Source organism: Chiloscyllium punctatum, chromosome 3 (assembly GCF_047496795.1).
Source record: "Chiloscyllium punctatum isolate Juve2018m chromosome 3, sChiPun1.3, whole genome shotgun sequence".
NCBI lineage: Eukaryota > Metazoa > Chordata > Chondrichthyes > Orectolobiformes > Hemiscylliidae > Chiloscyllium > Chiloscyllium punctatum.
In genome coordinates this window covers 116,446,475-116,464,477 of record NC_092741.1, presented here as the reverse complement: position 1 = coordinate 116,464,477, position 18,003 = coordinate 116,446,475, and the positions used below count along the sequence as shown (strand labels likewise).

General features: G+C 38.2%; 1 protein-coding gene across 2 annotated transcripts in view; it reads left to right on the top strand.

The window, feature by feature from the left end:
* Positions 1 to 16,894, top strand: part of galnt2 (UDP-N-acetyl-alpha-D-galactosamine:polypeptide N-acetylgalactosaminyltransferase 2) — a 109,861-nt gene extending 92,967 nt beyond the window's left edge. For both annotated transcript variants that reach the window (XM_072558883.1, XM_072558892.1), the window contains 6 exons: positions 977 to 1,103; positions 1,964 to 2,056; positions 6,417 to 6,500; positions 12,367 to 12,493; positions 12,987 to 13,106; positions 14,673 to 16,894. In XM_072558883.1, the coding sequence (XP_072414984.1) occupies positions 977 to 1,103; positions 1,964 to 2,056; positions 6,417 to 6,500; positions 12,367 to 12,493; positions 12,987 to 13,106; positions 14,673 to 14,828 (707 nt within the window). In that variant the 3' untranslated portion in view covers positions 14,829 to 16,894. The remainder of the gene's footprint in view (positions 1 to 976; positions 1,104 to 1,963; positions 2,057 to 6,416; positions 6,501 to 12,366; positions 12,494 to 12,986; positions 13,107 to 14,672) is intronic.
* Positions 16,895 to 18,003: the final 1,109 nt, after the last annotated feature.

The window sequence follows — 18,003 nt, the reverse complement described above, 5'->3', positions numbered from 1 at the left end:
CTTTAAGCAAACTAGGCTTTAAGTTCTGGAATTCTTTTTTTAAACTTCTCCATTTTTCTTTCCCATTCCCCTTTAAAATAGGCTTTCATGGTTATGTTTTTATCACCTTACATGACTCAGTGTCAGATTTTGTTTGATAAGACATCTGTAAATTGTCTCCAGCTGTTTTACACTGGTAAATGTGTGATATAAATACAAGTGAATGGAACACAGTCTAAGGGCTGGAATGCCACTGGACATTGCTAAGGTTATTGCCCTTCAAACAAAGTTCTGGACCTATAAAGCTGTTCAGAATCATAAAGGGTATCACTAGTGAGAAACTATTCTCATTGGGGAAGGAAGGCTGGAGAAACAAAGCTGAGTTTTACGGTAAATGGTAAAATAACCAGAGACAATATAATATTTTTTATGCAGCACATGTTTAGAATCTGGAATACGCTGCCTAAGAGTCTGTTAGAAGTGGTTTGATCTTAGCTTTTAAAAGGTTATTGGATAATTATCTGAGAAATAAAAATGGAAGATTTAGGAGAAAAGATGGAGCAGTGGGTCTAGGTGAATTGCTGTTTCGAAGAATTACACAAAGTGATGGGCTAGCCTCTTTGTGTTTCAACCAGTCCATGATTCTATAGTGGATTCCATCCTCTTCACCATTATCGTCAGCAGAGAGTTACATAAATTGTTGCATCTTGGCTAAACCACAATGATTTAAGCAATAATCAGAAGAATCTCTCTTGCTATTTTCTCCTGGACATTTTTGCCATTTATACAGGATCATAAATATTGAGTCACCCATGTGTTATTGAACCAAGTTTTCCACGTTGTTAGGAAGATTTGTGATATTGTCATTGGTCCCTTTTTTTTGCCCAGCTATTGCAACTAAGCGAAAAAGATTGGAATGGGCATGGATAATGGTAAGCAAGAAAAATTTAACTATCTATTTCAGTTAAATGTATTTTATCAATATCATGTCTTTCAGAAATTTCTTTTCGAGTGTGGCAATGTGGGGGCATCCTTGAAATCATTCCCTGTAGTCGGGTAGGTCATGTATTCCGCAAGCAGCATCCCTATACATTTCCAGGAGGCAGTGGTACTGTTTTTGCAAGGTAAATATTACTGTTAATTAAAATTTACAGCCTTATTTTCAATGCTTTAGCCCACTCTTCATGTCTGCAACCTCTTCTACTCCTGCAACCACTGGAGATCTCTATGTTTCTCCAATTCTGGTTTCTTCCAAGTCCCAGATTGGGATATGCAGTGAGTCAACGTCACTGTGAAGCAGATTGTCGATAGTGTGCAGTGAATCAAAATCGCTGTGAAGCGGATCAGGAGAAGTGTATAGCGGGTCATCATCCCTGTGAAGTGGATTGAGAGGAGCGTGCAGCAAGTCAGCACCAGTGTGAAACAATCTGGGTCAAGTGTTCAGCATTCAGCATGTCTATGATGCAGACTGGGAGGAGTGTGCAGCAAGTCAGTGTTGCTGTGAAGCAGACTAGATGTGCAGTGAGTCAACATCGTTTGAGACTAGTAATCTCTCTTCTGTGCTTTAAACTATCCCTGAGTTTTTTTTTGTTTTAGTCTTACACTTCAAGAAAACAGTCAACATATTTATATTAAGTGAGAGTACCAATCCTATAAGGCAAAGTGGAGCGCAGGTGCATCTGAACAATGAGCTAATTTATGGCAGTGTGGGCATGAGGGGATGAATGACCCACTCCTATTCCTGTGGTCTGTGCCTTTATAATATTATTGTACTGATTTGATAAATACTGTACAGTAATCAATTAATACTGTTCCAGCCCATCATATGTTCAGTAATACCTTTCAATGGATCCATGAATGTAATCTGAATCTCTTTAATGAAATGTTCCTATTTTAAGAGTTAATTTTAATTTTTATTAATTAGCTATTGGGTATTTGGCAGGAAATATTAAAAAAGAAGTGTTGTTTTATTTTTCTCTAAAAGAAATACACGCAGGGCAGCAGAAGTCTGGATGGATGAATTCAAAAATTTCTACTATGCAGCAGTGCCTTCAGCTCGGAACGTGCCATTCGGCAAGTAAGTAGCGTTCATCTCATGTCAGTTTAAGTTTACTGCATATCTTTTGCTCTGATCCTTTGAAAGATGCTGTTAGGCTATGTTTATGTAACTTTGTTAGGAGTTGACTCCACTTGAATCCTTAATATTTACATCTACATTTTATATATTGATTTGCTTAAAACTCTGTTGAAAGGTAAATACAAATGCTTCATTGTGTTGATTCTGTAATAGTTTGTAGTTTGTACCAGTGGTACAGAGACCTAAACTGCTACAGTCTGCTTATCCAGTTTTGAAATTTTCAAGTTGCCATCAATCATAATGGCTTTTCTGGGGGATATGTTCTAGATTTTCACTGTGAAGAAGTGTTTTCTGACATCACCCCTGAACAGTCTAGCTCAAATTTTAAGGCTGTACTCTTTGTTGTAGAGTCACTCACCAGACAAAATAATTTCTTGCCATTCACCCTCTCTGAAACATCTTGATTGTATCACTATTTAATTTTCTGTACTCAGAGTATGCAAGTCTAGTTTATGTCACCAGTCCTCATGATTTAATCCTTTTCTACCCTTTTTGCTTAATTTTAGGAAGCAATCTGTCAATAATAAGTAATATTAAGTGGGGCTGATTGCCAACTATGAAGACTCAGTAGTCACTGATGGTGGTAGTACATGGATGATACCTGTTTAGGGAACACTGATTTGATATATCCAGTGAAAAAAGAAAGCTGGAAATCACTTTCCTGGAACTGAAAACACCATAGTTAGCAATCTAAAAATATGAAGTACTTTAGGTCAGTCGGTTCAGTAAGATTAATGAGGAGGAGGGGAAAAGTGTAGGAGAAAGAAAACAAATCATTATAAAAAAAGGAGCTATCATAACCCAGAAGATCTACCTGCGAACAGTGTCATGGTTCATGTATGCAAGAATTACTAGATAAGGAAAAAAAACATGATCCATCTAGTTCTCCTCCTGCCATCCTTTAGTTGCATTTTATAGTAGTAATCTGGTTCAGTAATTCCCCTTTGGGAAAGGAAATCTGGTCCTAAATGTGAGACCCACAATAACTCTCTGAAATTACTTATCAAACCACTATGAGGAAAATCAAATCACAGTAAGCCAGGCAGGCCACCTGGTATTAACCTAGACTGTAAAAGCAACAAACGCACATCCAGTCCAGTTGGCCTTGCAGAGTCTTTCATGCTAACGTCTGGGAACTTGTGCCAAAATTGGGAAAGCTGTTCCATGAATTAGTCAAACAATAACTTGACATAGTTAAACCCCAAATTATACCTTAGAATCTTGACACTGGTATCCATGAAGTCTCTCTTAACATCAGTTCAAACATGGACAAGGAGGCTGACTATGAACTTCTGGCCTCCCTCAACTGAGGAATAACCACCACCTTGTTTGGAAGAAGAACTTCATTGTCTATCACCTAGGGTGGCTGAGGGGGCCTGGAGCAGATAGTAAAAAAAAAATGAGGGGGAAAGCTACTTGACATTGTCGTCCTCAGTTTACCTCTTGCAAATTCATCTGTCCCTGACAGAATTGATAGTAAGCATTCCATCTTCACGTGAATATCAAAGTCCCATCTTTTCATTGAGAACACAGACTTCCACCTTATGTAGCTCTACCATCATCCTATGTGTGATTACTTGAGAACAGACCTTGCAGCTCAAAACCATGTAATCAAGAGGTGCTGTAGGTGATTAGCAGTAGCAGAATATATGAAACACCATGGTTTGGCCTTTCTCTCGCTGTACCATTACTTCAAATTAGAGAGTCCTGAATCAATAAAGGGTGGAGTAGCATGAGGCATGCCTTAAAATGAGGTGCTAATCTGGTAAACCTACAATACCAGACTCCTTAAGATGTGGGCAATTAATAGAACTAAAGTGATCCCATAATTAGACCAAAGCTCTGTAGTTCTACCATACCTGTTCATGAATGGTTACGGACAAATAATGGGAAGAGAATATTTCACAAACATCCCCATATTTAAAGATGGTGAAACCCAATAGGTCAGTACAAAGGACAAGTCTGATGCATTTGTAACCATTTTCAGCCAGAGGTTCTGAGTGCATGATCCACCTCCACCCTTTCCTTAAGTTCCCAATATCACAGACAGTGTACCCTTCAAGCTGCATGCATGCAGACATTCCAGTGTTGCTCACTAATTGCAGCATTGACTTGGGGTACCAGAAGGTGCTGCTGTTCAAGGGCTTCAAAAGCTCATGCAACTGGTAATAAAATTAGTGCAAATGCTGATCACAGATGCCTGATTTTAACCAATTCAGTTCACTTCATGTGATGTTGAGAAAAGGCTGAAGTCTTGTGCTCAGAATTAGCCCCTTAGCCACAAGGCTGAATTCTACAAAAACTGCAATTGAAGAGAAACGAGCAGGAAATTCTATGCTGGCTGAAGCCATGCTTAACAGAAGAAAGCAAATCTTTTCAGCCCAAGATATTGTGCCCTTAAACTGCCCATCTTCAACTGCTTCACTGCTGACTCTTCTGTCCTCCATAAGGCCATAAGTGTGAATGTTAACTGAGGTAACACAAGGTTAATTAGGGATGGACAATAAATGCTGGCCTTGTTAAACAGACATTCCATGAACGGCCCTGGTTGCTTGTAAGTACTCTTGACAAGACATCTGACGTCATGCTAATCTATCATATGCCATCTGCACCCTCTCCGTGACATGCATCATCTAACTGCAACTAGGCCAACCTCTTTCTCTTCTGTCCACTTCTTTGTCCTTTAGAAGAGGTCTCTGTGGTTTTTCAGTTCTAAACAAATGGCTAAAAAAACTGACATTTTCATTTCAGGATGTCTCTTTTTAAGTTTTTTTTCCCCTTTTGCAAATTATTTGTCTTGTGATTTGTATATGAAATTTTTAGCATGCTTCTTAGCATCCATATTTCAGAGGTCTGAAGATTCTCCAAATATTTTTGCTTATTGTCTAGGTTTCTGAGGCATTCAGGAAAGTGTACCATGTTTGAGTTTTGTTTCCTTGCGACAGATTTGTCATCTTAACACACCCTTAAACTTCACGTTTTCTTCAAACTGGCATTGCTTTTGTCTTTCATACTTGATGTATAGTTTAAACTTTGAGATTTTACTTGATCAACAATATTTTGTTGGGCCTCTTCTGATTTTGCACTTTAGTGCTGTTGTGTTAGCATATTTGTTGTATTCTTGCCTCAATGTATACACCAGGAGTGCACCTAATTCTTTGAATACTTATTTCTTTATATATAGATTGAATTTTTGACAAGTGTACACAGCCTTGTCAGACACCTCTCTTCACTTTTGAAATAGGTCTAATTTTAACTCTCCCTGCTTGATATCCACTATTTGTGCTCAGTTTAGGCTCTGGATAAATCTCATCTTTACATCAATGTTGCATTTCAGCCACGTGTCTACCATGATGTGATAAACACTATCAGATACTTTTCATAGGCCATGAAGTAAATGTTCTTGTCTAATTCTAGATATTTATCGAAAATTGTTTTTAGATTAGGTACCATCCCTTATTTCTACCCAGGTCTAAATCCAGACAGTGTTTCATCAATCTCTGCTTCAATGTGTTATTATTTATATTTAGGCAAACATTAGGTGCTCCAAGTGACTTGAGACATTGATTATTTATTAAATTACCTGAGAAACCTCAAGCAAGGTAGTGCAGTCATTTTAGAACTAGTAACTTAATGAGTTATCTCATTAAAGTGATCTTGAAAATAATGATGGAAAAAAACTGCATTTGAAGCAGAGATCCCATGAACAAAAAAAATTCACAAAGTTGTTATTTAATTATTGCAATTAATCTCCATTAAGTTCAGTCTCGCGGCAAAGAAAATAATGGAGGTTCAAAGTGACTCATCTGGCTAACAATACTCTGGGTTTTATAAACCATTTCAATTTTAACTTGTCTCTATGATCTGTTTCAAAGGCGCAAATAACGGCAAGCTTTTGCTATGAAGAATACTGAACTACATTTTGGAATTACATTTTTTTTGTTAATTAATGATAACATTTCGAATTTGACTTTGCAGTAGCACTGCAAATGAGATGCTAAACAGAGTCTGTATTTCTTCTCTTTGAATGGAAAAGATCCAACTGGCATTATTTCAAGATGACCAAGAACTGTCCCTGGTGTCTTGAACAATATTTCTTCCTGAATGAACATCATTAATATAAAATATCTGATGATTATCATATTGTTTGTGGGCGTTTTCTGTGCACAACTTAACTGCCATGTTTCCTACGTTACATTGTGACCGAACTTTAAAAGTACTTTATTAACTGTTAAAGCACTTAGGGGTTTCCTGAGAATGTGAAAGGTGCTAAAGAAATGTTTTCATTTTGTTCCCCTAGTATTCAGAGCAGGTTAGAACTGAAGAAAAAACTGGCCTGCAAACCATTTAAGTGGTACTTGGAAAATGTTTATCCAGAGCTAAGGTAGGTTACACATTCAGTTCTGAATAACTGATATCCCTAGCACTGAAAGCTTTTTACCCCCATTGTCTGCTACATTTCTATACCATAAAGAGCTTTGAATAAGTTTCAAGCATTTAGTCTCCACTGTTCACAGAAATTCTTTCTCCAAACACTTCTGAAATAGAATCAGATCCTCATTTTATGGTACAGATTTCCTGACAGAGATCTTATGTACTGCAACACTTATATACTTTCAAGTGATCTTCACAGTAACAGGCAAACTTTTATCTTGTCTGAAGAAGTCCTTGTTATTTTTTAACATTAGTGCTCGTTGTTTATTGGTGTTTAAGTGAACGTGATTTGACCAGTTTGATTGACATTGGTATATTGGGTTAGCACTATCACAGACATTAACTGTACCATTGACATCTACCTGACAATGTGGAAAATTGCCAAAATGTTTTATACACAAAAGGCAGGACAAGCCCAATCAGTATACTCTCGATCCTCATTAAAATGCTGGAAGGTGTCATCAATAGTGCTATAAAGCAACACTTGCTAAACAAAGGGTTCCATGGCGGCCACTCAGCTCCTGATCTCATTATATTGTTAGTTCAAACATGGACAAAAATGCTGAATTTCAGAGATGAGGTAAGAGTGGCAGCCCTAGACATCAAGGTTACATTTGACTGAGTGTGGCATCAAGGAGCCCTAGCAAAACTGGAGTCAACAGGAATCAATGGTAAAATACTCCACTAATTGGATTCATGCCTGGCCCATAGGAATATTGTTGTGGTTGTTGGAGGACTGTCATCTCACCTCCAGGATATCTCTGCAGGAGTTCCTCAGGGTAGTGTCCTAGGCCCAAACATCTTCATCGATGGCCTTCCCTCCATCATAAAGTCAGAAGTGGGATTGTTGGCCAATGATTGTGCAATGTTCAGCACCTTTTCCAACTCCTCAGAAACTGAAACAGTTCATGTTCAAATGCAACAAGATCTGAACAATATCCAGGCTTGGGCTGGAAGGTGTCAAAATACATTTGAACCACACATGCCAGGCAATGACCTTCTCCAATAAGAGAATATCTAGCTGCTGCCCCTTGACATTCAATAACATTACTATCACTAAATCGTCTGCTGACAGCATCCTGGGGGCTGCCATTGACCAAACACTCAACTAGACTCTCCACATTGACTACAAGAGCAGGTCAGAGGCTAGAAATATTGTGGCAAGTAACTCACCTCCTGACTCCCCAAAGCCTGTCCACCATCTACGAGGTACAAACCAGGAGTTTATTGAATATTCCCCACTTGTCTGGATGGGTACAGTTCCAACAACACTCAAGAAACTTGACACATTCCAGGATAAAGTAGCCTACTTGATTGGTACCACGTGCACAACTCCTTCCACCACTGATGCTTAATAGCAGCAGTGTGTACTAACTACAAATTGCACTGCAGAAATTCACTGAAGACCCTGACACAGCACTTTCCAAACCCATGGTCACTTACATCCAGATGGATAAGGACAGCAGATGCATGGGAACACTGCCACTTGCAAGTTCTCCTCCAAGCCAATCACGATCCTGTCTTGGAAACATATTGCCCTTCCTCCACTGTAACTGGGTCAAAATCCTGGAATTCCCTTCCTAGCAACATTATGGGTATACCTATAGCAAATAGACTGCAGCAGTTCAAGAAAGCAGCTTACCACTACCTTCTTAGAAGCTATGAATGGGCAATAACTACTATACTTAGTGATCTGTATCCCACGCCATTGAGCTGAGAACTCAAGCACACAAAAAGACAATTGAATTTGTTTGTTGCAGCATTCAATGGACCTTACATGACATGAGCTAGTAACATGCACAACTGCTTCTGCTGAAAATAAATAGAATACTTAAGAAGCAACTTCAGAATTAAAGAACAAAGAAAATTTACAGCCCAGGAACAGGCTCTTCGGCCCTCCAAGCCTGAGCCGATCCAAATCCACTGTCTAAACTTATTGCCTAATTCCTAAGCATCTGTATCCCTCTGCTCCCCACCTATTCATGCATCTGTCCAGACACGCCTTAAGTGAATCTACTGTGTCTGCCTCTACTACCTCTGTTGGCAAATCATTCCAGGCACCTACCACCCTCTGTGTAAAGTACTTGCCATGTATATCCCCCTTAAAGTTTTCACCTCTCACCTTGAACACATGACCTCTCATTATTGAATCCCTCACCCTGGGAAAAAGCTTACTCTATCTACCCTGTCTATACCTTTCATGATTTTGTAGACCTCAATCAGGCCCCCACCCCCCCATCTCCTTTTTTTCTAATGAAAACAATCATAACCTACTCAACCTTTCTTCATAGCTAGCACCTTCCATACCAGAAGAATAAATAAATGAAGAAGTTTGTCCTTTGATAATGTACGCATCTGCCCAATTTAAATAGGAGAGACTGGAATAACTCAGTTGACAACATTCAGCTTTTTTTTTCATTCATAGCAACACATTTGAGTACGTTTGAGGCACTTAATGTTGGAGTGTTATGTACATAACAGTTTTATTGATATACAGAACATTTCCAGAAAACAGTCACGCCAGATTTGAAATGTCAACTCTGTTTCTGTCCCCACACATGCTGCCAGTCCTTTTGGGTTTTGCCACTGTTTTCTATTTTTGTTTCAGACTGCCAGCATCTGCAATATTTTGCTTTTATCACAGAGACAGCAGCTTTAGTTTTTGATATCTTTCAAATCCTCTCAAGCGCAGTTGAAAATCATCCTCTTATATATGCATTAAATTTCATCTACATCAAAGATACATGTCGTAAATAAGACTTTTAATCCCAAATACTTTGAAGGCAGTATATTGACCCAAACAGTTGCAGTAGCACAGTTCAAAGATCCTTTCCTCAAACAAAACTTTGACTTAATTGTTTTTGACACCGTTGAAAAGATGATTATCTTAACATTATCTTTTTATACTGTGGTTAATAGGTCCCTCTACCTATTTATTATTCATTCCCTCAAAAGTATACCTCAATAGCTTATGACAGACTTCATTACTGTCCCTTATTTCTTTGCTCAAACACTTATACACAATGCTCAGACACTAAAAGCAAAAACAAGTCATGCTTTTATGGTACTTTACATCCACCTTGTTCATCTTGAGAAGTCAATTGCTCTGAGACATTATGAACTTTGATTGTTAACCCTTAATCACCAACATTAGTGTTCAACATATAACTCCTGAGAACTCGTAGCAAGAGCTGGCACTGGTAAAGTGGACATCGAACTTTACTGTTTTGCATTTGGTATGGAAGAAAGAAAGAAATCCAAATTAAATCTGACTGTACTTTCTATTGAGTGGTTACACTGCACAGAGAAAAGCTTAACAGTAAGTAGCCACACCACCCTCTACAGAAAATGATACAAAAAGAAAAAAACATTTAAAAAGCACCAGATGTATGGTGAGAGAAGCAGATAGAAAATGACAAAACTCTAGCCAGAGAGACAATAGCCAATCTCCTGGACAAGCAGAACAGACAACACGTCAAGGAATCTATCAACAAGGACTGCATACTCAAACTAACTAGACCTGCGTTTGACGATGCACTTTACATTTAACAACGAAATATATGAGCAGACCAATGGAACACCTATGGGCTCACCCATCTCTGGGCTCATAGCAGAAGCTGTGATGCAAAGACTGGAACAAACAGCCTTCCCACAAATCCAACTCAAACTCTGGATCAGATACGTGGACAATCCTATTACCATTAAGAGAACAGAAATCGAGATCACATACCGGATTATCAACACCATGCTCACAGGGATCAGATTTACGAGAGAGGAGGAAACCAACAATCAACTCCCAATCCTGGATGTGATGATAGAAAGAATACAGAGTGATGAATGCACCACAAGTGTACAGGAAAGCCACATATTCTGATCAGGTCCTGCACTGTAACAGCAACCACCCGAACATGCACAAGAGAAACTGCATTAGCACCTTGTTCGAAAGGGCAACAACACACTGCAGCCCTCCCGACCTACGAAGGGAAGAAGAAAAACATTTCTTCAGAGTATTTGCCAAGAACGGATATCCCTGCAACAGACAAACGCGATGAGGACATGTCACGACCTAACTCACTAGCAACACTACCTTACATAAAAATATTTCAGAACTGATAGCCAGTCTTCTGACATGGGATACATAACAACCCATAAATCTACAGCCACGCTCAGATGACTCACCAGGACCAAAGACCCTCTACCAACATATGCAAGACAAATATAATTTACAAGATTCCATGCAACGACTGCATGAAACAGGCAGACAACTAGCAATCCGCATCCACGAACACCAACTAGCCACTAAACGCACGACCAGCTGTCCCAAGTAGCCCCCCACACACGTGACAAGGACCACAAATTCGACTGGGACAACACAATGATAATAGGACAAGCCAAACAGAGAACAGCCAGAGAATTTGTAGAAGCATGGCACTCCTCCATGGACTCCATCAACAAGCACATAGGTCTAGATCCAATATATCGTCCACTGCAACAAGCAACCAGAAGTAGCAGGAACGGAACCAAGTAAATTCCAGAAGACACAGTACAGCAGTGCTTCACAGGAGGCTCCAAAACAATGAAGATGTCATTGAGACATCTGCAAATCAACTTCCCAGCTCAGTGAACATATCCAGAGCTACAAGTAAAGATTAAAGAAAATAAAGAAGGTGCTAGTTAAGGGGAATGTTGTAAAAAGTCAGGTAAAGAAATAGAAGGTCACAGTAGAACCAGAAGTGCTGCCTAATCTGAATTTTATCCGCACTTTCTGTTTTTATTCCAAATTCCCAGGATCAATATTTTTGATTAGTACTTGCCTTTTGTAAAATCGCGTCCGCCCTTTGTAAAATCGTGTCCATCTTTTAGTTTTACAATTCCTGTAAAAAGAAATCTCCTTACCACTCTGCAGTTCTTCTTCTTATTGCCATAATTTATGTGTGTGTCTGTGTGTCTGTGTTTATTTTTTATCCATGTAGATATCACATTTTTGTCTCTGTATTTTGGTGCCTGTTTTAAAAGGAATAAAATAGAAACTGAATACTGACAGTGTGGTATGGCAGGGAAAAAGATACATGAGTGATTGGTGACCTTTTTTGGCAGTTGAGCCAGATCCTATATACCACACAAGCCAGGACTTTTTGTACAATACTGTGTCATTGATTGCATGTAGTTCATGGCAGGAAGAGAGTCCTTGCCAACCTGAGGAGAACCTTTGGATGAACACATGGTACATGCACACACAAAAACACACTTCTATAGATAGATATACATAGGTATACAAACAACCACAGCGACACTATGTACAGATATGCCGGTCTTGAGGGCAGTTATATTAATTTTACCCATAATAAAACCTTTGCCGTTTGTGCTTGCTGAGATTTAAGTCCCAGTAAGAAGGGTATTCTTTCTCATTTTTGGAGGAGTCATTAAAATAAGGCCCATCTTTCTTCTTGGCTACATAACCCCACAGCAATATTCAAACAGAAGGAGAATTTTCTTTAGTACCCTAATATTTACTCTCTAAAAATTATTAAAAACAGATGCATTGTTACCTTGTCTTTGTAGATACGTTTGTGTAAGCTGACACATTTTCTAAGTGACTGCACTTCAAATAAAAAATTCATTGATTTCAAAATGTTTTGGGATGTGAAGAAGTTGTGATAAGTGATTATAGAGTCATATTGATGTACAGCATGGAAACAGACCCTTCGGTCCTTGCTTTCATGTATAGTTTGGTGTTTTGTTCTTATATGTATAAGCTATCCAATTCAGTTTGTTCACGTGCTATAATAATAACTGTTTGTTGTTCCCTTTTGCAGGGTCCCTGATCACCAAGATATTGCTTTTGGAGCTTTACAACAAGGTTCCAATTGCCTGGACACACTGGGCCACTTTGCAGATGGTGTTGTGGGTGTCTATGAATGTCACAATGCAGGAGGCAATCAGGTGTGCAGTTATTTCATTATTCCTGATTAATGATTTAAGTTTTACTTTGCAGTGTATTAGATTGCTAATTCCTATGGTAAAGAGGGTTGTCTTTACACATGGCTGTCTTTTCAATTCATCTTAATCCGTCTTTATTGCCTCCCAGAAGACATTGAGTTGACCATTTAGTCAGGTATATAAAATTACATGTAGTCCCAGACTGGGTAGGAAAAACATATTTGATTCCCTGAAGGACATTAATTAAACCAGTTGGCTTTTCACATTATGACATCTTTCCCTGTCACTCCTTTGTGGTGTCTGTTCAAAAAACATTAGACTTAATTAATTCAATTACCTAATTTGCTATGATGAGCTTTTGATTTACTGTGCGTTTGGGTTGTAGGTCTCCTGTTGTACAGAGGAGAAGAAGGAGAGAAAGAAATCTATGTTAGTCTTGCACTGAAACATACTTTCAGTCCTTACCCTGTTTTCTTTCTGCTTTTTTTTATAACAGGAATGGGCACTAACAAAAGGCAAATCAGTGAAACATATGGATTTGTGCCTTACTGTGGTCGACCGGGTGGCTGGTTCTCTCATAAAGTTGCAAGGTTGCAGAGACAATGACAGCAGACAGGTAGGTAAACAGTATTGTAATAGCAGGTGATTATAATGGTGCTTGTTATTTAATTCTCAAACTTTTAATCATAGCATTGTGAAAAATTAGAAACTGTTTTACTGTTTCAAAACATTTATAGATTTCATAGAGAGCAGTACAAACAACCCCATTCTGAGAAACTTGCATGCAAACAGTTCCCTGGCAATTGTCTGTTCAGGCAGTTCACCCCTCACAGGTAAATAAAGTTTCCACTGAGTGAAACTATCCTGGGTCTAGCAATCATTGTCTAACTTTTACTTAGTTTCAAGATTATCCCTCTACTCCTCAATTGTTTGCTTTCATTAAGGACAGAGATATCTATTGTCTCTACAATGCTCTTATACTCTTGTGACCAATATAGAATTCAAGAGAAACTTTGTTAGCCAGAAAGTGATGGGACTTGTTAAATCAAATAGAACATACAACATAGAACAATACAGCACAGAACAGGCCCTTCGGCCCACGATGTTATGCCGAACATTTGTCTTAGCTTAAGCACCCATCCATGTACCTATCCAATTGCCGCTTAAAGGTCGCCAATGATTCTGACTCTGCCACTCCCACAGGCAGCGCATTCCATGCTCCGAACACTCTCTAGGTAAAGAACCTACCCCTGACATTCCTCCCCCCCCCCCCCCCCCCCCATACCTTCCACCCTTCACCTTAAATTTATGTCCCCTTGTAACACTCTGTTGTACCCGGGGAAAAAGTTTCTGACTGTCTACTCTATCTATTCCTCTGATCATCTTATAAACCTCGATCAAGTCACCCCTCATCCTTCGCCGTTCCATTGAGAAAAGGCCAAGCACTGTCAACCTATCCTCGTACAACCTATTCTCCATTCCAGGCAACATCTTGGTAAATCTTCTCTGCACCTTCTCCAAAGCTTCCACATCTTTCCTGAAGTGAGGTGACCAGAACTGCACACAGTACTCCAAATGTGGCCTAACCAAAGTCCTGTACAGCTGCAACATCACTTCACGACTCTTGAATTCAACCCCTCTGCTAATGAACGCTAATACACCATAGGCCTTCTTACAAGCTCTATCCACCTGAGTGGCAACTTTCAAAGATCTATGAACATAGACCCCAAGATCCCTCTGCTCCTCCACCTTACTAAGAACCCTACCGTTAACCCTGTATTCCGCATTCTTATTTGTCCTTCCAAAATGGACAATCTCACACTTGACAGGGTTGAACTCCATCTGCCACTCCTCAGCCCAGCTCTGCATCATATCTAAGTCCCTTTGCAGCCGACAACAGCCCTCCTCACTATCCACAACTCCACCAATCTTTGTATCATCTGCAAATAATTGAGATGAATAGCACAGATTCAAGAGAAAACCAAATAGACAAAGAGTAACAAACATATTAATTTTATGTGGTTTGAAGATCACCTGAGTAGGCGGAGACTTCAGTGGAGCATAAGACTAGAACACTTTGGCCAAATGATCTGTTTCTGTGTGATAAATACGATGTAATTTTGAGCTGAACTTATCATGTACTTTTCATGATAACCAATTCCTGTTTGATATTCTTTTACAGAAATGGGAACAAATTGAGAATAACTCAAAACTAAGGCACGTGGGCAGCAATCTTTGTCTTGACAGTCGGAACACCCGGAGCGGCGGACTCACTGTAGAAGTCTGCAATCCATCCCTTTCACAACAGTGGAAATTCACCCTTAATTTACAGCAGTAATAGATATGGACCATTAAATTTTGGAACTTTCAATGTGGACAATATTTAAATTGGTAAATCAAGTTTGCATTCAACCATATACCTCGATTTTTGAAAGAGTTCCATATTACATCTTTCTTTGAATTAATGTATCGAGTGTCTAAACTTGATGGTTTCAATTACTTTATAAATATATATTATTTCTTTTCAATTAGCAAAGTCCCTTCCCTCCTGATCTTAAATAGGATGGTACACACACATTTCCATCACAGCAAGAATCATTTCAGTCCTTCTGTTGTGGAAGTTTCCCAAATAAGAATTTCTGTTCTATAGGAAATGCACTGCACTGATAATAAAGGCTGCTTATGAGGACATCAAACATTTGCGCCTTTAAAGAAGGTGGTGTCCAGCTCTGTACTGTTTCAAAATTCACATTAGTTTTTATGATTAATTTTTGTATCGACTATTGTCCAAATGCAAAGCTACTGTGTCTTTCTCTGATGTTCAGTTTTTGCTGCGGTGTACAGATGCCACAATTGTAATTCAGCATATAATGAGTTTTGTAAGCCATGAAGAATTGATTAAAAAAGGCAAGAACGATGTTGGAAAGCGAAACTATATCCAAAAAAGTCACGTGCTCTTCTTGCATTTTATGTCTATGTTACATTCAGCTAAATCTCAGCACTTTTCTTATTTCTTTCTGTGCCCGGGGTAGGTGGGTGTGGGGAGGTAATAACATCGCAATTGCAAGGCACAAACACTTGCCAAGTGTTATTTAATGGATCAAAGTCAGTTGACAATTCAAAGATATTTTATATTTATTATGTAAGTAGCTGTGTTAAGAGACTTATCCACCAACATCATTCCTTTCATTTGTGATTCCAGCTTGCACTTTCTGTAAAATCATCCAATAATTTACCAGCGAGGTTATTCTACATTGATTTTTCTTTTCAAATGATGTCTAACATGTGCCTTTCTTATTCCAGGTTAATTAACAACAAAAATATAATTCCAAGGTGATCATAGTGTACCCATGCAGTGGCAGTATTTTTTCATTCTATTTATATCTGTCATTTGTAGATTTATGGGAATTCTTTTCTAAATTGATTGCTAAGTGTACTGAAAGCAGTAGGAAACTTAACCATTTTCTTTATGTTCCTCTGCCTTCCAACTCACTTCTGCTAACAGATCAATTTTCTGTAAAGTCTTATTTCATTTATATTTATTTAGTTTATCAAATTGATGACTATCTTGTCAGGCTACACTATGTTAAGATTTAGTGAGCACAATGCAATAAAAGTGTCTGGCACAACCAGAATATCAAAGGATGATTGAAATGAGAAACATCGGTCTCTCTTGCCCCTCCAAACCCCCTCACCAATGCCCTAATCCACCTATATCTGTCACTTTATTACTTTTTTTCCTATCTTGCCTCAACCTCTGCCTCTCTTACTGTACCATGTCTTTGTTTGTGTGAATGGACAGACAATGATTTTATTACTAACTTTAAAAGTATAAACTGTGCGTAGTGAAACATCCAAGTTCATCTTGGAAAGAAAAAATTTACTGCTGCTGAACATGGGGTTTGATGTTAGTTTTCAAATAAAATGTTTACATGCCACAGTGTGCCAAAGTTCATTATGTAGTAGAGAAGTGTCATTCTCTTCATCTTTGACTATCTTAACATTTTAAATACTACAAATATTTCCTTCTAATAAAGTCCCATTTTTAAAAAGCTTTTGCAACTCCCAAAATGCAAAGCTTGGTGGAGAAACCTAAATATCAGTGTTTATCTCCAAATAACATCAGACTTGCTTTTGCTGAGAAGTAACGTGACTATTGATTTTTTTTGTGTAAATGTCTGTAATTTCTTTTCTCAATTCCCATTCTTAACTTTTGTAAAGAGTAATGTTAGTGTTTTGTGCAACTGTCACTATAGAGTGTTTGAACGATGCCAAGTGTCATCATTTCATAATGACTCTCCCTACATTTTTTTCTCACTAATCTACAAAGCATGATCTTACGCATACTTTTTATAGATGTGATGGAAAGCATCTTTGAACTTTAATAAACTTTATACCTTTAAATTCCAATTTTTCATGTTTTATATAAAAAAAACTTTAAAATACTGAGAAAAATCTTGCACTTTTAGCCCTTTGGGACATCCCAGGGTTGTGAAGAATCTCTCATATCCAAAGTACTTTGAAATGTTGTCACTGCTTTAATGTGTAGTGTTTGCACACAGCAAAGTTCTCCAGATGATGTTGTGCTAATGATGAGATAAAACTTGAGTTGAGAGATGATTATTGGCCAGAAATTTAATGCTTCTTAAAATAATGTTATGACATCAAGGGTTCTGTGGTGAATATAGAGGATGTTTTGTCTCATCCTGTCAATGTTGTGCTTCCTTGATATTGTACTTGTAGATTCTGTACTCGACAGTCTAAGGATGCGACTTACACTCAGGTGATCATTGTCCAATGAGCCAAGATGGACTTCAAACAATTTGAATTCTTGATATTAGATCAATTTTTCATAGTAAATGTTCAGTGTTGTATTTTCTGTTCAAAATGAAACATTCAGCAGCGATGAATCGCAAGTAGTTATTTCTTGACCCTTAGTATAATAAGATCCTTTGTACAATTGAAGAGAAAAATGCAAGACTATCTATCTAAAATAATCATCTTTTGCATTACATCCATCTATTCATTCAACCATCTCTAAGTTCTCATGCCTTGCTACTGGTTGCCTTTTTATGAAATCAACTAACAATCCTTACTCTTGCACATTCAGACAGTAATCCCCAGTAAGACAAGCAAATTACAGCTATTTCAGATGTGCTGTAACCAAATTCCCAAGCTGTTGAAGTGACACTACTGAAATAGCTTCTTCATAATTAATATTTGGTTAGTGCCTCATACTAAACATCAATATAACAGCACCTTTTAATAGGAGTATATTATAACTATCCTGTTGCTAAAGGTGTCCTCATACTGTGTTTGAGAACTATTAGAGATGTAAAGTTTAGAGCCCTACTGGTACTTAAGTGAGTTGTATTCCCAATTCTGACCATATTTCTCTTGTCCCATCAGAGAGATTGTGCAAGTGAGACATTTATATAAGGAAAATGTCTCATAATATTGTCTTAACTACTTCTCACTCACTTTATTACAGAAAGGATAAATTGTATGTACAA